The 22,620-nt window shown below is 54.8% G+C and overlaps 3 protein-coding genes across 4 annotated transcripts in view; all 3 read left to right on the top strand.

The window, feature by feature from the left end:
* Positions 1 to 6,305, top strand: part of PRPF8 (pre-mRNA processing factor 8) — a 35,976-nt gene extending 29,671 nt beyond the window's left edge. Inside the window, exons 32-42 of the mRNA XM_082860748.1 lie at positions 315 to 623; positions 761 to 889; positions 1,774 to 1,887; positions 1,972 to 2,145; positions 2,431 to 2,624; positions 3,348 to 3,587; positions 3,685 to 3,826; positions 5,113 to 5,253; positions 5,388 to 5,527; positions 5,633 to 5,835; positions 6,007 to 6,305. Of these exons, the coding sequence (XP_082716874.1) occupies positions 315 to 623; positions 761 to 889; positions 1,774 to 1,887; positions 1,972 to 2,145; positions 2,431 to 2,624; positions 3,348 to 3,587; positions 3,685 to 3,826; positions 5,113 to 5,253; positions 5,388 to 5,527; positions 5,633 to 5,835; positions 6,007 to 6,161 (1,941 nt within the window). The 3' untranslated portion in view covers positions 6,162 to 6,305. The remainder of the gene's footprint in view (positions 1 to 314; positions 624 to 760; positions 890 to 1,773; positions 1,888 to 1,971; positions 2,146 to 2,430; positions 2,625 to 3,347; positions 3,588 to 3,684; positions 3,827 to 5,112; positions 5,254 to 5,387; positions 5,528 to 5,632; positions 5,836 to 6,006) is intronic.
* A 587-nt stretch (positions 6,306 to 6,892) lies between these two features.
* RILP (Rab interacting lysosomal protein) lies at positions 6,893 to 10,607 on the top strand. Its single transcript, XM_082859862.1, is given in 10 exon segments — positions 6,893 to 7,295; positions 7,368 to 7,461; positions 7,547 to 7,653; positions 7,741 to 7,986; positions 8,239 to 8,384; positions 8,707 to 8,829; positions 9,511 to 9,600; positions 9,863 to 9,913; positions 9,915 to 9,964; positions 9,967 to 10,607. Coding segments are annotated over 10 exon segments (1,176 nt in total). The 5' UTR covers positions 6,893 to 7,067; the 3' UTR covers positions 10,008 to 10,607.
* Positions 10,608 to 10,785: 178 nt separating this feature from the next.
* On the top strand, positions 10,786 to 21,298 carry SCARF1 (scavenger receptor class F member 1; the record flags this gene model as incomplete). 2 transcript variants are annotated; one of them, XM_082861062.1, is made up of 11 exons in its annotated part: positions 10,786 to 10,901; positions 11,174 to 11,235; positions 11,484 to 11,585; positions 12,634 to 13,159; positions 14,407 to 14,625; positions 15,026 to 15,154; positions 15,951 to 16,054; positions 16,547 to 16,667; positions 17,940 to 18,064; positions 18,156 to 18,302; positions 18,978 to 21,298. In XM_082861062.1, the coding sequence occupies 11 exons, from the start codon at positions 10,801 to 10,803 to the stop codon at positions 19,835 to 19,837; spliced, it is 2,496 nt and encodes an 831-aa protein (XP_082717188.1). In that variant the 3' UTR covers positions 19,838 to 21,298. The 2 variants fall into 2 exon arrangements, with proteins under 2 accessions (XP_082717188.1, XP_082717189.1); XM_082861063.1 differs by having other exon boundaries at positions 10,801 to 10,901; positions 18,193 to 18,302; positions 18,978 to 19,126.
* Between the last annotated feature and the right edge of the window lie 1,322 nt (positions 21,299 to 22,620).

The raw sequence follows: 22,620 nt of genomic DNA, 5'->3' as shown, positions 1-22,620 counted from the left end.
CTATTGTTTTTAGGATATTTTTCCCATATAGATTATTACAGAGTATTGAGTAGAGTTCCCTGTGCTATATACAGTAGGTTCTTGTTGATTATCTATTTTATATATAGTAGTGTGTATATGTTAATCTCAACCTCCTAATTTATCTCTCCCCTCTGCCCCGTACTTTAATATACACGTGTTTTTTTTAGTTTGCCCAGGTGAGGTGAGGTTGGCCGTTTCCTCCACTGGTGTCACTGACTCTTTCTTCCCTGCCTCTATGTACATGAGCAGGCACTCATTCTCAGCCTGACCAACAGCCTTTTCTTCCTCTGTAGAGTCGCAGTTTGCCTTGTTCCTGGGACTGCCAGCCTGGTCTTGACCTTTCTTGCCTCTTCCACCCTCACAGTGCTTATGGAAACTGGTTCCCTGGCAGCAAGCCCCTCATACAGCAGGCCATGGCCAAGATCATGAAGGCAAACCCTGCCTTGTATGTGTTACGTGAACGGATCCGTAAAGGGCTGCAGCTTTATTCCTCTGAGCCCACTGAGCCCTATCTGTCCTCTCAGAACTATGGTGAACTCTTTTCCAACCAGATTATCTGGTTTGTGGATGACACGAATGTCTACAGAGTGACTATCCATAAGGTAAGAGTTCGACGCAGCGTGTGGGTGTGGGGCTCTGTATATGCCTGTGGGAGGGTGGCCGGGCAAGTGTGTGCATATTGTGAGGAAGGCAGGCTGGTTGTGTCTAGACTGTGCTAACTGATGTAATCATTCCTTAGACCTTTGAAGGGAACCTGACCACCAAGCCCATCAATGGGGCCATCTTCATCTTCAACCCACGCACAGGGCAGCTGTTTCTCAAGATAATTCACACATCTGTGTGGGCTGGACAGAAGCGTTTGGGGCAGGTGAGCATGTTAAAGGGTAGAGAGGCTGTAGAACTTTGCTGCCTCTTACTCTTTGGTATGTGGGGGGCGTGTATGTGAGAGAATCTCCCGTTTCTCTCTTTGTAAGATTCAGGACATCTCATTTAAACTTTTTTCCTGAATTACTTAACTTGGGAAGTGTTCTTCTATAAGAGGTCCAAGAATATTTGAGGTCCTTCATTACCTACAAGCTGGCATCTCTGCTTCTTGAATCTCCCATCTCTAACCTATCTTGAAGAGGGCTATGAAAAATCATCTTTCTAAAGGGAACAAGCACTCTTAAAATGTCATTTTCACCAAATCTCTTCTCCTCCTCAAAGCCTTTGGTAGCCCCTTTCTTTTTGCTGAATTAACTTTTTGGTTTCCTAGATGCTTAACATCTGGTTGGCCTGTAACCTGTCCGGCCACAGTTCCTCTTCCTCTGTAGCGTGTTTCCTCCGGCAGTCAGTCCAGGATCCTGGTATCCCAAACCCTGATGAGCATCTCCACCTCTGTGGCTTTGCTTATAGATCTTTGCTTCTAGAATGAACTCTTCTCTTCTCTTAATCACTGTCTTACTCATCCCTTAAGACTTCTTTATTTGTGCAGCTTTTTATGACCTTAGCCTTAATTTCTCTTGTCCCTGACATAGCGTGTATATAATCAAATACTAGCTCGTGGCATTGTGTGAGCTTTGGCCAGCGAGGTTGAAACACCCTTCGGGGCAAGACCATTGGACGTTTTTTCTATACCTCTGAAGTACCTAACATTCAATAGCAGTGTGTGATAGAGACATAGTCTAATTGGTTTAAGACTAGAATTTTTAGTTCTAGTTGACCTGGGAGGGTGGAGACTCAGTTTCCATGTTCTTCTCTCTTGCTTTTTAGTTGGCTAAGTGGAAGACAGCTGAGGAGGTGGCTGCCCTGATCCGATCTCTACCAGTGGAGGAGCAGCCCAAGCAGATCATTGTCACCAGGAAAGGCATGCTCGATCCATTGGAGGTGAGAGGTGGTGAATGAGGTAGAAGGAAAGAGGGCTGAGACCTGCTGGTTCTGTTTCTAAACTTGGACTTGATCTTGTCTCAGGTGCACTTGCTGGACTTCCCCAATATTGTGATCAAAGGATCAGAGCTCCAGCTCCCCTTCCAGGCTTGTCTCAAGGTGGAAAAGTTTGGGGATCTCATCCTTAAAGCCACTGAGCCGCAGATGGTTCTCTTTAACCTCTATGATGACTGGCTCAAGACTATCTCATCTTACACGGTATGAAGCCACCTCACGAGGAGGGAGGGCCACTCTAAGAGGAGTGGGTTTGGGGTCATAGGAAGGTTCTGTGCCTTAGGTTTTCCCACAGGCCTCTTATGGGGCCATTTTCACATCTTCAGCCTGTGCATGGGCCAGTGACTCTGCATATCAAGTTGACTCATGGTGAGGGGAGCACCGTAGGGTTTGAAATGGGTTCTTGGGTCTCCTGAAAGGATAGGATGGAGGCGAGGGGAAGAACATCAAGTAGCCAACCTCCTCCCATGCTGCCACATCTCTCCCCAGGCTTTCTCCCGCCTCATCCTGATTCTGCGTGCCCTGCATGTGAACAACGACCGGGCGAAGGTCATCCTGAAGCCAGACAAGACTACGATCACAGAACCACACCACATCTGGCCCACTCTGACTGACGAGGAGTGGATCAAGGTGGAGGTGCAGCTCAAGGACCTTATCTTGGCTGACTATGGCAAGAAAAACAAGTGAGCAGTGGTGGGGATACAGATGAGAGATCCAGAAAGGGTAAAATGGGTGGCTCAGTATATGCCTTCTTGGTTTTTTGCAACATTTTAAGCTCAGAAGTTTCTCAAGAAATTGTCCTAGAGATGCCTATAGAGGAGAGGTAGGTAGGCAGTGTCTTCAGATGGTATAGGAAGTGTCCATGTCTCAGGGCTCAGGCTGACGCTATTCCTTAGCAGAGGCACTGTTGCCATTTTGAGCAGGACGTTTCCTTACTGTCCATACATTGCAGGAAGTTCTAACATCCCAGACCCCCAGATACCACAGCTAATAACACACACACACACACACACCTTCCTTCTCTCTCCTTCCTTGTCATTGTGGCAACCAAAAATGTTCACCCAGTAAGGGTGCGGACACACCACCTGTGATTGAGAACTTGTTCTAGGATTTCCGTTTTTGAGAGTTTTCCAGTTCCAGGGCACTTTTTGTTGAGGAAAAGTGGGAGGTATGGATGCTGAGCAGGTTTGAGCATGGCTGAAAGGTGTACAGGCACAGGGCCAGCCTGGGATGTGACAAATCTTATCCGTATTAGTGTATTTCCACTTCACACTTCGAGTGTCGATTGAAGATTATCTGGGGTCAGAGTATGGGCTCCCCTGTCCCACCAAGTTACACCTTGCCATTGGGACGTAAGTGACCAAGGGGAAGGGATCCTTGTGGTGTGACCCACACTGTCCCCACAGTGTGAATGTGGCATCACTGACACAATCAGAAATTCGAGACATCATCCTGGGTATGGAGATCTCTGCACCATCACAGCAGCGGCAGCAGATAGCTGAGATTGAGAAGCAGACCAAGGAACAGTCACAGCTGACTGCAACCCAGACTCGTACTGTCAACAAGCATGGTGACGAAATCATCACCTCTACCACCAGCAACTATGAGACCCAGACTTTCTCATCTAAGACTGAATGGAGGGTCAGGTAGTATAAGGGGCAAGAGGGGTAGGGCTGGAAAGGCCTCTGGTGCTACCTGAGGTGCTTGAGTTGAGAAATGCCAACATTCCCTACCTGTTTTTAGGGCCATCTCTGCCGCCAACCTGCACTTAAGGACCAATCACATCTATGTTTCATCTGATGACATCAAGGAGACTGGTTATACCTATATTCTCCCCAAGAATGTGCTTAAGAAGTTTATCTGCATATCTGACCTTCGGGCCCAAGTGAGTATGTTTGTTCAACTAGGCCACAGTGTGTGCCAAACATTTTATGTGCCTAAAACTCATCTGAGATTTCCTGGAACTGGAGGTGCTGGTTTTGAAATTGATAGATGAGTAAATATACAAGGATAGCCAAAACAGGGAGGGAGGAGGGTTTCGGCCCCCACCAGATACCGAAACATTATAAAGCTATGGCAATTGAGAAATGATGTATTTTTGGCCTAGAAGTTATTGGAAGAGGATATATAGAAACAGATTCATGTGTATATAATAAATGTGTTGTATCACCTGAGGATCCCACTTCATCTGTGGGATTAAGCGTTCCCTATGATCCTGAAACAGTCAGCAAAAGGAGGCTTGATCCCTGCCTCATAGCACTTAACAGAAGTCAAATCCAGGTGGAGTACAAATCTGAACGTAAAATACGAAACTGTAGTAGAATATTAGAAGAAAATATTTACCGTCTTAAAGTTAGGATAACCTTCTTAAACAAGACACAAAGCCATCATCAAAATTAATAATTTGTGCGTGACAAAGGGTACCACAAAAGACAAACTAAAAACAGGAAGAAAATATTTGCATAACTCTTAAGATATAGTGGGATCTAGAATAGGGAATTCTCAGACGTTGATTTTTGTAAAAGATAACTGTAGAAGAATGGTGCGGCAGAGGAGTATGAAGGTAGTTCAGAAAAGGAACTGAAGGTGGAAAATATATGAAAAGATGGTCAACTTTACTAGTAATCAGGGAGAATCATATTTTATAAAACACCAACTTGTGGCCTCAGTCTGGTGAATTTGAAGATTGTTGGTATCCTGTGTTGGGTGAGTTTATAGGAACACAAGTTTTCTTACTTTGTTCATGACAATGTAAAATTTAAAGTACTGCTGAGTGCTGATTTTATAGGTGTGTCCAGTTTGTGGAAATGCATGAGCTCTGTGCTTGTGTGCTCACTTGTTTATGGACACTGTACTTAAATACTTAAATAAGCAACTGGGGAATGTGTGAGCAGTGCCGATTCCTGGACCCCACTTGAGATTCTGACGTGCTGAGTCTGAGGTGAGGTCTGTGTTTAACGTTTTGAATAAGCACCCCTGGTAAGTCTGAGGTGAGGTCTGTGTTTAACGTTCTGAATAAGCACCCCCAGGCGTTTTTGATGCAGGAGATTCTGGCCACATTTGAGAAACTCTGTCCTTGTTCTTGGAGAAGGGAATTAAACACAGGGCTGACGGCCCCAAATCTGGGCTGGTACTAAGAATCTCTTTGGCGCTTGACCCCCTTGTCTCCAGATTGCAGGGTACCTCTATGGGGTGAGCCCACCAGATAACCCCCAGGTGAAGGAGATCCGCTGCATCGTGATGGTACCACAGTGGGGCACTCACCAGACTGTGCACCTGCCTGGCCAGCTGCCCCAGCATGAGTACCTCAAGGTTAGCGGGGGCGTAGGAGAACCGGGGCTTTCTGCTCTCAAGGTGGTGGAGGGAAGGCAGGGGTGTTACTCTCACGGGTGGGATTCCTGTCTGCAGACGGGGCTCTAAATAGCTTTTCACTGCTCTGCCCATAGGAGATGGAACCCTTAGGTTGGATCCACACTCAGCCCAATGAGTCCCCCCAGCTGTCACCCCAGGATGTCACCACCCATGCCAAGATCATGGCTGACAACCCATCTTGGGATGGCGAGAAGACCATTATCATCACCTGCAGGTGGGGTTGGGCCGCCTTGGGAGGAAGTACGATGGGGCAGGCGTTGCAGGCCAGGGCCCAGGAATGGTGGCCTGAGCGCTGACTCTGTCCTCATTCCTCTTCCAGCTTCACACCAGGCTCCTGCACCCTGACAGCCTACAAGCTGACCCCCAGTGGCTATGAATGGGGCCGCCAGAACACAGACAAGGGCAACAACCCCAAGGGCTACCTACCCTCGCACTACGAGAGGGTCCAGATGCTACTGTCAGACCGCTTCCTTGGCTTCTTTATGGTCCCTGCCCAGTCCTCGTGGAACTACAACTTTATGGGTATGTGAGGCAGGGTGTGGGGGTGGTGGCGGGGCACACAGGATGGTGGGCTTGGGGTTAGGCCATCACCCTTAGCACTTGGGGCCGGACTCTGGTTTGGAGATGGCCCAGGACCCAGCAGGGTGAGGCAGGTGGACCTTGTCAACACTGGCCCTTTCCTTCTACTCCAAGGTGTTCGGCATGATCCCAACATGAAGTATGAGCTGCAGCTGGCAAACCCCAAAGAGTTCTACCACGAGGTGCACAGACCCTCCCACTTCCTCAACTTCGCTCTCCTGCAGGAGGGCGAGGTCTACTCCGCGGACCGAGAGGACCTCTATGCCTAGTTGTCTCCTCACCTCCTGCTTCAGACTCCCCAGAGGCTAGAGCCTTTTACCCTCACAGACAAGCTGGTGACATTCAACAGCTTGGCCCCATTTTCCTCTATTTTGTGCTTATGTTGTTGACCTCGTGGTGACTTGTAATTCTGAACGAAGTATAATAAATTTTGTATAAATAGGAGTTGTTGAGGTGTTTTTTTTTCCCTCAGCTCGAATTCTGGGTGTAAGGGTGGCAGAGGCCAGACTTGTTCACAGCAAGCTGCTGGACTGATCCTTGAGGCCCCCTGGTATTCAGGAGCTATGGGGGTAAATATTCTCTAAACTCAGAGAACTGAAGGGGACTTGGGCCTTCACACTCCTGCTGCCATGACATTTGCCAATTTCCCTCCAGAATGCTGGGGAACACTCACCGCTTTCCAGCATCTCTTGGAGCAGTCTGCAGCTGTGGTGCCCAGCCTAGCCCTCTAAGCTTTGTGTCACTCTCAATCTGTTTTGGAAACAGGCACATGGCTGGACAGTCGGCTGCCTCTGGTTGAGGCCAGTGACAGCTCTCCTACCTCTCACCTCTTGCCCGGAGAGTTGGCAGCCAAGTCAGGCCCCATGACTCCAGACACAGGGGTGGAGCCTGGTGTGGGCACTGTGGGGAGGGCTTGTCGAAAGTGACCACTTACAGCCCTGAGCCTCAGCTCCTGGACACCTGGCTGGAAGTTGGCTGTCCTGCTTCCTGTGACCTTGGGGGCTTGAACAGGACAGGGAGCAGGGCACTGAGACTCTCCTTCCCCAGCCTTTTTCCCTTAATCGCTACCCCGCCCACTACCGTCCTAAACTGCTTCCTGGGCCAGGACTGGTTGGCCTTTTCCTTCCCCAGTTGTGGGGAGGAGGGTGTAGCAGCCCTAGTCGCCTTCGGGGGACATGGAGCCCAGGAGGGTGGGGCCTGGGGCGCACTGCTGGGGGCCTCGGGTGGCCGCGGGGTCGGGGACGGCTGCGGAGCTCGTGTACCACCTAGCGGGGGCCTTGGGCACTGAGCTGAAGGAGCTGGCGCGCCGCTTCGGGCCGGAGGCGGCGGCCGGGCTCGTGCCGCTGGTGGTGCAGGCGCTGGAGCTCCTGGAAAAGGCGGCCGTGGGGCCCGCCCCGGACTCGGTGAGTCACGGCGCCCTCCCGTAGCCGCCCGCGGGCTGGCGGGGCCCGGCCCTCACGGCGCGGCCTCTCCAGCTGCAGGTATCCGCGCAGCAGGCCGAACTCGAGCTGCGGCAGCTGCGGGAGGAGAACGAGCGCCTCTGCAGAGAGTTGCGCTCTGGGCCACAGGGTGAGTGCGGGCCTGCCGGGGACCGGGGGCGGGGAGGCTCAGGGCCTCTCCCCGCGGGCCGCCGCTGAGAACGCCCCTTCCTCAGAGGAGCGCGCTCTGCTGCGGCAGCTCAAGGAGGTGACCGACCGCCAGCGGGATGAACTCCGGGCGCACAACCGCGACCTGCGGCAGCGCAGCCAGGAGACTGAGGCGGTGAGGGCAGGGCGGGGCGACGTGCGGGGCGGGGCTTTCCCGGCCCTCCGGCGCCCCGCCCACCAGCCCCCTTTGCTCCGCCCACAGTTGCAGGAGCAGCTGCAGCGCCTCCTGCTGGTGAATGCGGAGTTGCGGCACAAGCTGGCCGCAGTACAAACCCAGCTGCGCGCCGCGCAGGACCGCGAGAGCGAATCAGAGCGGCGGCGCGAAGCGACCTTGGAGCCCGCGCCAGAGCAGGCGCACGGCCAGGCCGCGGCGCCCGGGTGCGAGCAGAGGCAGGAGCCCGAGACGACAGCCACGGGCACAGGAGCCCCGGGGACCCCTGAGGACCGGGTGAGTGCCGGATGAGGTCAGGGACCGGTCCGGCACTCGGGAAAGGTTTGCTGTGCTGCGTAGTTAGGGCCACCGGGAAGTTGGAAGGTAGCACGAGTGTGCGCCCCCAGCCGGCCTCCGCCCCCAGTCTCGGCCAGAGCACCGGTCTGGCATCTATTGTAGCGCCCTGGCCTCCCAAGTCTCCCTGCCAGTCACCCTCTAGCGTCCCTCTCCAACCGAGGCGCCCCCCTGACCAAGCCTGTCCTTCCGCAGGCGGATGCCCTGCCGCCGCCAGGACGCCCCCCCAAGGTAGGGCAGTGCGGCTTCAGTCGAGAGGAGGTTGAACAGATCCTTCAGGAGAGGAATGAGCTCAAAGCCAATGTGTTCCTGCTGAAGGAGGAGTTGGCCTACTTCCAGCGGTGAGGGCGCAGGACAGGGGTGGGGAGGCTCGGGGGCACCACTTGCACCTGTCCCCAGGCCTCGGTTCACCCTCCTCATTCTTTGGGTCATCGATATATCCACCCTGTCGTGTGCCGGGCACTGTGCTGGGCACTGGAGGACGAGAATCGCAAAGCCCCTGCCCCCCTGGAACTTCTTACACATGGGGTGGGCCATTGCAAAGGGTCACAGCCGCCATCAAGGAAGTATTCCTAGGAGGGGTGATATCTAAACTAAGGTCGGGACGAGACCTCCTCTTGGCATCCCCACTGCTTTTTCTCTGCCCCTCCCCCTCCTCTGTAGGGAGCTGCTCACAGACCACCGGGTCCCCGGGCTTCTGCTCGAAGCCATGAAGGTGGCTATCAGGAAGCAACGAAGGAAGATCAAGGCCAAGATGTTAGGGACCCCAGAGGAAGCAGAGAGCAGGTAAGTCCCTGCCTCCATTCCCACTGAGCCTGGTCACCTTCTGAGCCTGTTGCCTCAGACTGTACCTGTCACCCCAATCTAGTCACACCTTGAGCCTGTCACCTAGCTTAGTCACTTCTAGAACCTAACCTGGCCTGGTCATCCCCTGAGCCTGCCGTCCTGAGCCCACCACCCTTCTCTCTGGATCGCACTGCTCCCACCTGCCATGCTCCCCGTACATCCTGCTGAAGAAACCTGCTGATTCTGCTTCTCCACAGTCAGTTTTTGGTTTCTTGTCTTGGCCGCATATCTGTTTGTTCTCAGATGGGTAAGGCTGTATCTGCAGTCTTGTCAGGGGCCTGCTGTGTGTCAGGCTAGAAAATAAAAGCCTCAGGAGGGGGCTTCCCTGGCGGGCCAGTGGTTAAGACTCCGTGCTTCCACTGCAGGGGGCACGGGTTCGATCCCTGGTCGGGGAACTAAGATCCCGCATGCCGTGGGGCACGGCCAAAAAGAAAAAAAATCCTCTAGTTGTCCTCCGTCTCCCCTGCTCTTCCTTGTCTCCAGCTTTGGGGCCCCTGAAGTCTCTTTGTCCTCCCCTGCCTGCTCCTGGGGGCTGCACAGAAGGCTGAACATAGCTGGAGTCCCACTGTCCCTCAGGGCCTTGACAAATGACCCTCACAACTCCTCTCTCCTCTGCCTCAGTGACGATGAGGATGGCTCATGGCTCCTGCTCTCCAGGGATAAGGGAGACCACCTCCAGCCCCCACCCCCTGAGTCCAGAATACAGAGTTTGTATGTCGGGGGAAGAGGAAGGACAAATGTGGTGGGAGTGGAGGGACCCCACCTTTCCCGCTCCACTGCGGCTCACCCAGCTGCCCTGAGCTCTGAGCATGCCCGTCCCCTCCCACTCCTCTGTTGGCCCCTTTACCTCCCCATGCCTCATGCTGCCCTGTCGTCCTCTTGAGTCCCCTTTTAACAGCACCCCCTGCCTTCGGCCCCTATCCTTGACCTCCCTGGCATCCAGGCTCACAGCACCTCTTGGCTCTCCCCCCAGCTTGGGCCTGTGGTGTCAGGGTGGAACAGAGGCCCCTGAGGCTGAGGCCAGCATTGCGGCTACCAGTGAGAATACGGGGAGGAGAGGAGGCTCCACAGCCACCCCCGTGGAGCCTGTGGGCAGCCTGACAGCCCCCAACTCCTGACCAGCCCTGCTCTGCTCTCGATGAATATCTTCATCTGGGGTCTCAGCTGCCCCAGAGGCCTGCCTGACTCCGGAGTCTGTCTGGGGGTGGACGTGTGACCTCAAATGAGGACAGGGCTCCCTCCTTCCCCGCCCTCCCCAGGCTCTTTTCTAACCCTGGCCTGAGCCAGGGTGTGACGGGGAGCTCAACCTACCTTCCTTCCTGTATCTCTGTGCCAAGCCTCCAGGGCCAGACAAAAGTGCTGCTTCTGTGAGTTTCAGTTTCCCCATCCATGAAATGGAGAGTTGACTACCTCCCTCCCAGGTGTTTGTACGGATGGCCTAAGCTAATGTAATAAAGCAACTGCCCATGATACCCAGAAACTGCTCCATGTCTGTCTGTCAGTGGTCTGCCCCTGCCCAGCTCTGCCAGGAAGTTCCCCTTGGTTGTCACTGGCTGGGGAGGCTTCTCCCAGCGTGGACCTCCACTGGGGAGTGTGACCTAGTGGATATCCATGGCTCAACCTCTCGCCTATCCCAGTACCCGTAACTTACAGCCTCATCTTCCTGCCCCCCGCCCAGACTGAGACCAGACCCTGAAGGCCCTGCTCAGCCCTCGCCATTGGCCTTCCTTTTCCTTTCTGTACGCTGGTGTCTGGTCCTCTCTGCGCCTGCCCACCCTCTCAGGGAGGTGCCTCATGGCAGCCCGCCCCTCCGGCCTGGTTTCCTCAGGAAAAGCCTTGGGAGGAAGCAGGGAGGGGGTTGGGAGCTGTGGGGGCCAGACTAACCCAAGCCCTCCCACTGCACTGGCCGCCATGGGGCTGGGGCTCCTGTTCCTTCTGCTGCTGCTCTGGACTCGGGGGACCCAGGGGTCTGAGCTGGACCCCAATGGGCGGCACGTCTGCATGGCCAGCAGGTGGGTCTTCTGGGGGTTTGATGGGGGGGAGGAGGACATGAGGAAAGAGGGGCTAAAGCGAGAGGGCTCGGGGACAGCCTAGAGGGTGGTGGGTAGGGGGGGCAGATGGTGGGATGGCCAGGGGCAGAGCGGGAAGGGGTCGGGGACACGGGGGCTGTGACCCTGGGCCAGGCCTGCCCGATGGGGCTGAGGCAGCATCCCACGTCTCAGGGAGACAGTGATCCACCTGCGGAGCCAGGCTGCCCCCCGGCTGACCCCTCTCTGCCCCACAGCCCCTCTGCTGAGCTCCACTGCTGCCCAGGCTGGAGGCAGAATGATCGAGAATGCACCACCCGTGAGTAGCCAGGATGCACCCCCCCACCGGAGGAGAAGGGAGGACAGAGCCCAGTGACCCTTCCTTCCTACCCTCCTGGGGTCTGTTTGCCCTCCTGAGCCCTAGAGCTAGGGTCCGTGCCGTGGCCCAACCCCCCAGCCCTGGGGAAACAGCTCTTGAGGGGGACAGGCCACCGAGAGTCAGTGAAAAGGGCAGAGTGTCCCCTGGCCGCACCCCAGTCCTTCCAACCTGGGTGGGGTGTTTTTCAGCCATCTGCGAGGGGCTGGACGTCTGCCGGGAAGACGAGGTATGTGTGAAACCAGGCCTCTGTCGATGCAAACCTGGATTCTTCGGGGCCCGGTGCAACTCGCGTGAGTCCTGAGTCTCTGCTGAAGGATGAGGTTGCCCGGCAGGACTGGGGGAGAGGGGAGGCAAAGCTTGTAGGAATGTAATCTTAGAACAGCAGGGCCAGAATCCCTCCAAGCTTCGCTGAGGAGACTGAGGTCGAGACAGGAAGTGACGCACTCTAAGGGGATGTCCTGAGTCATCTGGTTTTTATCCCATCCACAGAGCCCTCCCACAGGTTCAGTTCTGGGCCATTCATCTTCCCTTTCAACTTCCGGAAAGATGCTGTGGATCCCCGTTAACTGCAGAATGGATGCATTCTTGGTCTCCCCGTATGCGCGTGTGGAGGGTGACTGGAATGTCCTCCCTCTCTGGCAGAAAGTGGGGCATGGGAGAGGGGTTGGTGGGCAGTTTAGCCAGAGGGCAGCCTGGCTAGGAGTCAGGGTTGAGAGGAGGCACTGGGGGAATGTGGCTTCTTCTTCGACCCGGATGGGCAGCATTCAGGCGGGGGAAGACACAATGGGGGAACCCAATGAGAGGGAGGAGGGGCATAAATGAAGGCACACCCACTTCTGTGTGACTCTGGGCAAGGCCCTTTGCCACTCGTGATCTTTTTTTTTTTTTTTTAATTTTTTTTCGGTACGTGGGCCCCTCACTGCTGTGGCCTCTCCCGTTGCGGAGCACAGGCTCCGGAAGCGCAGGCTCAGCGGCCATGGCTCACGGGTCCAGCCGCTCCGCGGCATGTGGGGTCTTCCCGGACCGGGGCACGAACCCGTGTACCCTGCATCGGCAGGCGGACTTTCAACCACTGCGCCACCAGGGAAGCCCATCCACTCGTGATCTTTAAGTGTGTTCTGGAATGTGGAAGTGGGAGGCTGGGCCAGTGGTAAGGATTTGTGTAGTTCAGAGTCTGGGGCAGGAAGTAAGCTGTGCCCCAGGAGGACAGGCTGTCCCCGGCTCTTGGAGGGCGGGCCCGGCCCCCCACCTCTTCCTTGTGGAAGGGGTCGCAGGGCGAGGATCCGTGGTGCCTGACCCTGAGCCCGTTGACCCCCTTCCCTTACCCCCACCCCGCAGGCTGCCCGGGCCAGTACTGGGGCCCCGACTGCCGGGAGAGCTGCGCCTGCCACCCGCACGGCCAGTGCGAGCCGGCCACGGGCGTGTGCCACTGCCAATCCGACCGCTGGGGCGACCGCTGCGAGTTCCCGTGCGCCTGCGGCCCCCACGGGCGTTGCAACCCCGAGACCGGCGCGTGCCGCTGCGAGCCCGGCTGGTGGTCGCCCACGTGCCGCCGCCCGTGCCAGTGCAACCCGGCGGCGGCGCGCTGCGATCAGGCCACCGGCTCCTGCCTGTGCGAGCCGGGCTGGTGGGGCCGCCGCTGCAGCTTCCGCTGCGCCTGCCACGGCTCGCCGTGCGCGCAGGAGTCGGGCCGCTGCGCCTGCCGGCCCGGCTGGTGGGGCTCCGAGTGCCGGCAGCCTTGCGAGTGCGTGCGCGGCCGCTGCAGCGCCGCCTCCGGCCTGTGCACATGCCCGCCCGGCTTCCGCGGCACGCGCTGCGAGCTGCCCTGCCCCGCAGGCCGCTACGGGCTTCAGTGCCGCGACAGGTGAGCCGGGGCAACGGGGGATGCGGGAGAGAAGGGAGGGAGGAGGGCGTGAGAAGGAAGGGGAGAGAACGGGTGGGAAAGGGGATGAGCCGGGGGCGCAGGGAGAATGTTGCGCAGAAACAGACAAAGATGGGGTGAAAGGGGAAAAAGAGTCCCTCGACGCCCTAAAGGCCAGCCTTGCCCACCACTTTCATCCGCGTACTGTTAAACAAAATACTACTACTAGCAAGCCGTAGAAACAGATAAAGAATCAACATTGTGGCAAAAGGATTGCAAGGTCCCTCTGAAACTCAATGGCTTTCAAACTTTGACCAGTTCCACCCACAGTAAGAAATGTTTTACCTCCCATTCATATATAATATATGATGCGATATATATATTAACTGAAGTAAAAACTTAACCAGACAACACACATATGTACACCGAAATGTTTTCTATTCTCTCTCTCTCTCTCTCTTTTAATACTGGTCAGGATCTGCTAAATAGATTTTATGAACTCCCTTCCTCGCCCTACTGATGAGTCTGATCCAAGCTCGTGATCCCAGATAATTAAGTCTCTGGAGGGAAAAACTTCTTAAGGATCAATGAGATATTAAGATAAGATAAACCTTATTGGAAAAGTTGCTAAAAGAGTAGATCCTAAGTGTTCTCATCACAAGGAAAAACACTTTTTTTTTCATTTTTTGGTATCCATATGAGATGATGGATGTTAACTAAACTTTTAGTGGTAATCATGTCACAGTATGTATGTGAGGAGGTCATTGTGCTGCACACTTGAAACTTATACAGTGCTGTATGTCAATTATAACTCAATAAAACTGGAAAAAATGTAAGATAAAATTCTAGTGGTGAAAACAGACATTTTATGCGTTTTCATAATGCATAAATGGCATAGAGGATACACTACTGAGGACTGTTCACGCCAGACCTCCGAGATGGCATGGGTGGAATGGGGGAAGGGGAAAAGGGGAGGAGGGGAACCCTGGGCAGAAGGGAAGCAGGGGTTGAGGTCGTAACTTGGCTTCCCTGGCTGGGCTGGGAGCTCCTGGTGACCCTGGGACCCAGGGAAGGATGGGGCTCAGAACCAGGGGTTAGGAAAAGGCTGGAATCCTACTAGAGCCCACAGAGATAGTCTGCCCAGCCTCTTTGTTGTACAACACGGGGCATCTGAGGCTCGAACCTGCCTGAGTGGCCCAGCTGGCACCGGGAGGCTCTCCTAGTGTTGCATGTACTCTTTCTCTTCCCAGCTGTGGCCACTGCAAGCAGAATGAGCCATGTTCTGCAGACACAGGTAGCTGCGAGTCCTGCGAGCCGGGCTGGAATGGGACTCAGTGCCACGAGCCCTGCCCTCCTGGCACCTTTGGCGAGAGCTGCAGGCAGCAGTGCCCCCACTGCCGGCTTGGGGAGGCCTGCCAGCCAGACACCGGGCACTGTCGACATTGTGACCCTGGCTGGCTGGGGCCCAGGTGAGGGGGCCAGCCTGCTCAGGGTGAGGGTGTACCTTCCTTCTAGATCCTCACTGCAGCGGCTCCCTCAGGGAGAGCGGCCTCCTCCCGCAGCGCATACATTCACACAGCCCTGGGGGCCCGCCTGAGGTGCGAGAGATGGGTGCTAATGGGGCCCTGGGCACAGTTTTCCTCCAGCTCCCTCACCACTCAGGCTTCCCGCCCTCTTCTCGTCCAGGGATCTGTAGTCTGTCACCTACTGGGTCTGGCCTCAAATTCAAGGCCCTGTTTGCACCTGAGCTTCACTGCTGAAAAGTAGACAACTGGGTCTCTGAATCTACAAGTGTGGGCAGATGGGTGAGGCCCCTCTGTGGGGTCCAGGCCTGCCCTGCTCCCCATTCTGAGTCTTGCCTCACCTCAGGTGTGAAGACCCCTGCCCGATTGGCACCTTTGGGGAGGGTTGTGGCTCTACCTGCCCCACCTGTGTCCGGGGGGCCTGCGATGCTGTGACTGGGGAGTGTGTCTGCAACGCCGGCTACTGGGGGCCCAGGTGAGGACTGGGGCCCTGGAAGGAGGCAGGGGCCTAGGTCGGGCCTCTGTGCAATCTGCTTCCCAAACTTCCCTTCCTGGGCTTCTCCATCTCCCAGATTCCCACCCAGCATCCTCATAACTAAGAAGTTATTCCTCTTGTTGTGGGGTCTGCATCTTCCAGAGGAGGGTCAGAGTGATGCTTAATCTAAAAGGCCTGGCTCCTGAACTAGAAGTTACTTAGGAGGAGGGCGCCAAACCCCACTGTTGTTTCCCTAAGGTCTTCAGGTGGCAAAAACATAATCAGTGTCACTATCTCCAATGTCAGGTTTTTCCCACCTATAGGATAGAATGTAGTATCAACTGGAAGAGACCTCATTTTATAGAGGAGAGGACCGAGGCCCAGAGAGTTAGGGGCAGGGCTGGGGATGGCTCAGACCTCCAAACCCTGAGGGAGTGTCTCTGGATTCCATTGGCATCTTGCTTATCTCACATTAGCGCCAGGTGGGCAAGGGATGAGGCTCATGGGAGGTGGGCCCTGACTGAGGCTTCCACCCTGGGGGGCCTGGGAGCCAGGGGGCAGTTTGTGGGTGGTCTCTCTGGAAGATGGGCTTGGGGGCTAAGGGATTCTTCCAAACACTGCTAGGGGTGCTTAGAATGTGGCCGAGAGGTCAGAGGAATCTGCATGGGCATCACCCAGTGAAGTCTGTATGGCAGGGGGTGGGAAGCAGTACCCAGAAATGTACCCTCCCCTGTGCCCTGCCCACCTCCATGCCTTGTCACCCAGCCTTCAGCCTGTCTCTCCTGTCACCCCAAAGCTGCAACACTTCGTGCCCATCTGGCTTCCACGGAAACAACTGCTCTGTTCCCTGCGAGTGTCCAGAGGGAAACTGCCACCCTGTCTCTGGGGCCTGCCAGCTGGGTAAGGTGGAAAGAAGGGTACAGGGAGAAGTAACCGGGGAAAGAGTGGCCCTTTACGTGAGCTCCGGGGCCTCATTACTTGCCAGAGAGGCTGGGCCCTCTTCAGAGACGTTCTCTTTACTTGAAATCTGTATGGGTGCTTTGGGGCCCCCTGAAGATGTGACAGAGCCTCTGTCCCCTGGGAAACCAGGCTAGCACCCAGGAAATGAGCGGATAGGGCCGGACACTGGGATGTCTCATCAGGCCCGAGAACTGAGGGCAAGAGTTTGCGGAAGAGGCCGTGGACCATCGGGAGAGGACCAGTGGGGAGGCTGCCTGGAGGAGGGGGCCTCCAGGCTGAGCAGAGTCTACATCTCTTAGAAGAGCGGGAGGGGCCCACAGGTGGAAGGTTCCCAGGATCTCCCCAGAGTAGGCAGTTCAGAGCTAGAGATGAGACGCGATGTATGGGAGACAACATGGCCCTGAAGAGTCGCCCGTCCCTGGCTCTCCCTAGGATCTCATGGTCAGGATGCCGCCCTCCTTGCGGGCATTCTTGTGCCTCTGCTGCTTCTCCTCCTGGCCATCGCCTGCTGTGCTTGCTGCTGCTGGGCTGCCCGGCTGGATCCCAAGGACAGGTGAACCCTGGCCCCTTCCTTCCCGATTCCACAGCTCAGGCCATGGGTGGAAGCAAGGTGGCATCTGGTTTCCTCTCAGGGGTGGGGATGGGCTGGCCTTGTCACACACGTAGGTCAGAGGTAACGAGGTAGCTGGCAGTGGCTGTGGCCTGGAGACACCAGGTCAGCCATCTGCCCTCCTCAGAAGCCTTCAGTGGGGGAGGTTCTGACTCACGCGTGAGCAGGGGGCCCCGGGCACCAGGATGGCAGAAGGCGGAAGCACCGGGACAGCTCTGGGTAGGGAGGGGAAGAGACCAGGCCTCAGAAGGGAGAGTGCCATAAAAGCCCGAGCAGTGGTTTAGCAGAGAATGTGGCTTTTCGAGAAAAGGAGGCGAGGAGGGATTTGAGCTTGCAGGCTGCTGTGGGGAAGCGGGGAATATTCCTTGCACAGAGCTTTGTTCCTTTACAAAATCTCTTCGTACTTCTCAGCACCTTGGAGGCTCACAGCAGCATGGAGGTTTGGAGCAGGGCACGTGGGGCAGGAAGATTAGCATTCTCAATTCCCAGGAGGACAAGGTGACCCAGCTAGTCACTGGCACGCACAGAGCCCGTGGCCGGTTCTCTGGACTCTTTGTTTTGTCCTGTGTGCTCGTATTAGTTCACGTACTACCCCTTGATCATGTCCCCCTCTGGGCTGTGGGGCATCCTCAGACCAGCAGACCCAGTAGCCTCCCCGCAACCCCGGGGCATAGAGCCTGGAGGTGGGGAGAAGCCCCTCACAGGAAGACCGGGACATGTGCACAGACTGTCTGAGGAATGGTAATGATTGAAGCTGTCGCTTCCAGCTTCGGGGCGGGGACAAGAGTGGGCTTCCTGGAGGTGGTGTCACTTCCAGAAAGATAGGTGAGCTGGGCTCAGCTGGGATGATAATAACACACTGCTGCGTTTTGGGGCAGCCCCACCAGGTAGCTGGTGCTGTGCTGGGTCCTGAAAGAAGTTCTGATAGATAGCAGTTGTCCCCATTTTACGGATGAGGAAGCTGTGGCCCAGAGAGGCAAAGTCTGAGCCACAGTTGCTGCCTCGTGACTCTGGCGCCACGCTGCTCTCTGCGACAGGCCCAGATCTCAGGGTCAGTAGTTTGGACTTTACTCTGTAGTCATAGAGAGTCACTGAAGTAGACACAGTCACTCTGTCACACGAATCCCGGGACCAGAATGGTCCTGGCCCTTTACTGCCGCCACCGTCCCACCCCAACCGGGGTCTCCCTCACTGACGACTCTCCCGTGCCCTCAGGCCAGCGAGAGATGGGACCGCTATGTCCAGGATGAAGCTGCAGGTCTGGGGGGCACTGACCTCCAGCCTGGGCTCTGCGCTGCCCTGCGGTTCCCTCAGCAGCCACAAGCTTCCCTGGGTGACAGGTAAGTGGGTGCTGAGGGTCAGGGGCTGCAAGGGGACAGGGCCTCCCCTGGGGCTCTGCGCCTGACCTAGAGCCCCCCCCTGCCGCCTCAGTCTCGCACCATGATCCGGAGATCCCCTTCAACCATAGCTTCATCGAACCGCCCTCGGCTGGCTGGGCCTCGGACGACTCCTTCTCTACTGATCCCGAGTCTGGAGAAGAGGACGAAGGTCCTGCCTACTGCGTGCCACCCCAAGAAGGTAGCCCCCAAACAGCCCACTCAGCCCCTGAGCAGCCCTGCGCATCACAGCCTCTCCTTTATTCCTTCAGCAAACGTGTATCAAGCTCCCGTTCCGTTCCATGCCCTTCACAGTTCCTGGCAGTGGGATGCAGCAAAGAACAAGATAGATTCCTGTCCTCCCCAAGCCTGTAGTCTGGTGGGCAGTAATCAGACACATGTGGGACAGAGTGATACATGCTTTCATGGGGGACATGCAGGTCGGGGCTCGGAATCCAGCCACGTCAGGGATGACTGGAGTCAGGGAAGATGTCTCGGTGTTAGTGGTATTGGAGTTGAGCCTGGCAGAATCAGTGGGAATTAGCCCTGGGAAAGTTAGGGAGAGTTGGGAATGATGTTTCAGGAAGAGCAAACAGTATACCCAAAGGCCCAGAGGTAAGAGGGACATGGCCATGTGGCGCTGAAGGAGTTTTAGCATGGTTAGAGTGTGACATGAGTGCAAAGTAAGGTGGGTGGTGAGAGAAGAAGGTAGAAGCAGTAGCATCTGCCTGAATAGGCCCTTCCCCTGCCTCTCTGCATCCTCACGCTCTCCCTTGCCCCGTTTGAGGGGCCTCCCAGAAGATGCTGAGCTGGGTAAGCAGGATGGATTGGGGTAGCCAGCCCAGGTTTGGCCAAGCTCTTCTGTCTCCTTTGCCAGGAATGGTCCCTGTGGCCCAAGCAGAGTCACCAGAGGCCAGCCTGACCGGAGGTCCCTTCCCTCCCGCTGAGGATGCCTCCACGCCGTTTGCCATCCCGCGCACTTCCAGCCTAGCTCGGGCCAAGCGGCCGTCAGTCTCCTTTGCCGAAGGCACCAAGTTTGCACCACAGAGTTGCCGAGGCTCCGGGGAGCTCTCCAGCCCTCTCCGTAAGCCCAAGAGGCTCTCCCGGGGGGGCCAGCCAGGTCCTGAAAGCCAGGAGGCCGAGGAGTCCACAGGCCCAGAGCAAGCAGAAATGAACGGGGCCCCTCCTGGTGCCGCCAGCCCCAGGGATTCAGCCACTGGCCGCCGCCGGCTCCCGCTTAGTGGCCGGACAGTGGCTGAACGCGTGGAAGCCATTGAGGGCAGTGTCCAGGAGAGTGCAGGCTCTGTGACCACAATCTACATGCTGGCAGGGACACCCCGGGGATCTGAGGGCCCCGTCCGGTCTGTCCTCCGCCGTTTTGGTAGCTTCCAGAAAGGCCAGGCAGAGCCTAAGGTCAAGAGTGCCATCCCTAAGCCTCCACGCCGGGCCCTGAGTCGGAACAGGGGCAGCCCCGGGCTGGCCTCTGGCTCTGCCGATCAGAGCTCCAGCTCAGCCCCAAGTAAGGAGCTGACTGGGGCCTTGGAGTCTGCAGGGACTGGGCCAGAGGAAGTGGCCAGGGGGCTAGGGGATGGCATCAAGAGCTCAGGGAGGGGCCAGGAGCTGGTCCCTGAGGGTGGTCCCCTAGAACAGGATCCCCAGAAGCTGGCTGACGAGGAAGGGCAGGAGGAGCCCCAGTATGAGAATGTCGTACTCATCTCTGGGCCACCAGAGCCCTGAGGACCTTGAATTCCGTGAGTGGGAAGACTGTGGGTGGTGCTTAGGCATCCGAACTGCCCCGAATTAGATGGTGTTTTGTGCTGGGAAAAGATCCAGGGCCAGGAAAGACATGCTGGAGCCCCTGCACTTCCACCGGGACATGTCAGAGCTGGAGGCCAGTTGGCTCTGGCCCTGGCCATGCTCTGGGAGTGGGTCTGGAAGGCCTGGGCAGAGACCCCACAGGATGGGGTCAGGAAGGGGAAAGAGATGGCTGCAGGGACTTTTTCTCTGTTGTCCTGTACTCTGTTTGCCCCCAAAGGCTATTCTTTCCTTCATTTGCAAAACATTTTTCTGAAATGGGAAACAACCTAAATGTTTGATGCTGAAAGATTAATTAAAGAGCTATTCCTTATGAAAGGTTCCTAAACAACCATAATAAATCAGGTCGTGTAAGAATATTTAATATGGGAGCATGTTCACACTATCCTGCTACGTGTAAAAAGTAAGTTTTCTTTTTACAAATTTCATTCCTTTTGGCCTCAGAATACATGTTTAGAATTCTTCCATTTTGTGTTTATATTGTGACCCTTTTACAGACTTTTTTAAAAAAGACGGATGTGCATAAAAAAGATTTGAAGGGGCTTCCCTGGTGGCGCAGTGGTTGAGAGTCCGCCTGCCGATGCAGGGGACACGGGTTCGTGCCCTGGTCGGGGAAGATCCCACATGCCGCGGAGCGGCTGGGCCCGTGAGCCATGGCCGCTGAGCCTGCGCGTCCGGAGCCTGTGCTCCGCAACGGGAGAGGCCACAGCAGTGAGAGGCCCGCGTACCGCAAAAAAAAAAAAAAGATTTGAGGGAAAGGCATCAAATGGCATTTTTCTCTGGGAGACGAGATTGTGGCAGATATTTATTTTCTTCTTAAATTTTTGCGTAATTTGCAAATTTTCTACAGTGAACGTTCTTTTCACTTTTCTCACTAGGTTGAATATTTTAAATTATAATAGGCAATATTCTTCATTAAAAATAAAAAGTACTAACGTTATAGACATGTCTAGAGTAAAACTGAGATTTCTCTTCTCCCCAGAGGATTCTGGGGGATGAGGGAGGGGCCAGACTTAATTTTCACGGAGTGCCTGTTGGTCTAGTTCTGAATACTTTCCTCACATACTTGTATTAGCCAGTCAGGAAATAAAGAGCAAGTCCCTCCGTCCCAGTGTGCAGAGAATCTCATGAACAGGTTAGATGCTTCCTTTCAAATGTTTTTCTGTGCGCGTGAAAATAAAACAACATACCGTTCTGCAATTTGCTTTTTTACTTAACAATATAACCTGGCTATCTTTTGATGTCAGTAAATATAAAGCTACCTCTTTTTATAAAAAATGGCTGCATGGGATTCCATCATGTGGAAATAACACAGGTTATTTAAACCATCCCCTGCCTATGGGGATGTGGGTTGTTTCTAATTGTTTTGATACAATAAATGATGCAGTGGACAACTCGGTCTACATTTCCTTTTGCATCAGTGCTAGGTTTTCTGTAGAAGAGCTTCCTGGAGGTGGAATTGCTGGGTTATGGGGTAAGAAAATTAAACATTTGAGTATTTACTCCAATTGGCCCTCCGAAAAAAGTTGAATGGCTTTGTGTTCTCATAAGTTATGTTGACATCTATTTCCCCACACCCAATCTGATAGGTTAAAAGTGATATCTCATTATTTTAGCACGCACAAAAAATAACTAAAGTAATAACATTTTTAATTATTAAAAAGTTAAACTCTTTGTACAGATAAAAGTTTTGGGTTTTGTTTTTTGGCCGTGCCAAGCAGCTTATGGGATCTTAGTTCCCCAACCAGGGGTTGAACCTGGGCCCTCAGCAGTGAGAGTGCAGAGTCCTAACCACTGGACAGCCAGGGAATTACCCAGATAAAAGTTTTTTGTTTGTGGGGTTTCTGTTGTTGTTAAGTATCTTCTTTTTTTATATATAATGTTAATTTTTTTCTTTTTTCTTTTTTTTATTATTTTTGGCTGCATTGGGTCTTCATTGCTGTGTGTGGGCTTTCTCTAGTTGCGGCGAACTGGAGCTACTCTTCCTTGTGGTGTGCAGGTTTTTCATTGCGGTGGCTTCTCTTGTTGCGGAGCACAGGCTCTAGGCACGTGGGCTACAGTAGTTGCAGCATGCGGGCTCAGTAGTTGCGACACATGGGCTCAGTAGTTGTGGCACATGGGCTTAGTTGCTCCACAACATGTGGGATCTTCCCAGCCCGGGGATCGAATGTGCGTCCCCTGCATTGGCAGGCAGATTCTCAACCACTGCGCCACCAGGGAATGCCTGTTTGCGTTTTTTAACTATCAAAAATGGTACCATTTGTGCACCCAATGTTCACAGCAGCACTATTTACAATAGCCAGGACATGGAAGCAACATCAGTATCCATCAATAGATGAATGGATAAAGAAGGTGTGGCCTAGGACTTCAGGTTCGAGCCCTGGTCTGGGAAGATCCCAAATGCCATGGAGCACCTAAGCCCATGAGCCACAATTACTGGGCCAGCACTCTAGAGCCCGTGAGCCACAATTACTGAGCCCACGTGCCACAACTACTGAAGCCCGTGCGCCTAGAGCCTGTGCTCTACAACAAGAGAAGCCACCGCAATGAGAAGCCCACGCACTGCAACGAAGAGTTGCTCCCTCTCACAGCACCTAGAGAAAGCCTGCACACAGCAAGGAAGACCCAACACAGCCATAAATAAATAAATAAATAAATTTTAAAAAAAGAAGACGTGGTCTATATACAATGGAATATTACTCAGC

This window comes from Leucopleurus acutus (assembly GCF_964270905.1).
Source record: "Leucopleurus acutus genome assembly, chromosome: 19".
NCBI classification, from domain to species: domain Eukaryota; kingdom Metazoa; phylum Chordata; class Mammalia; order Artiodactyla; family Delphinidae; genus Leucopleurus; species Leucopleurus acutus.
Note: the sequence above shows the minus strand (reverse complement) of the source record. Positions and strands in the feature narration are given on the sequence as shown.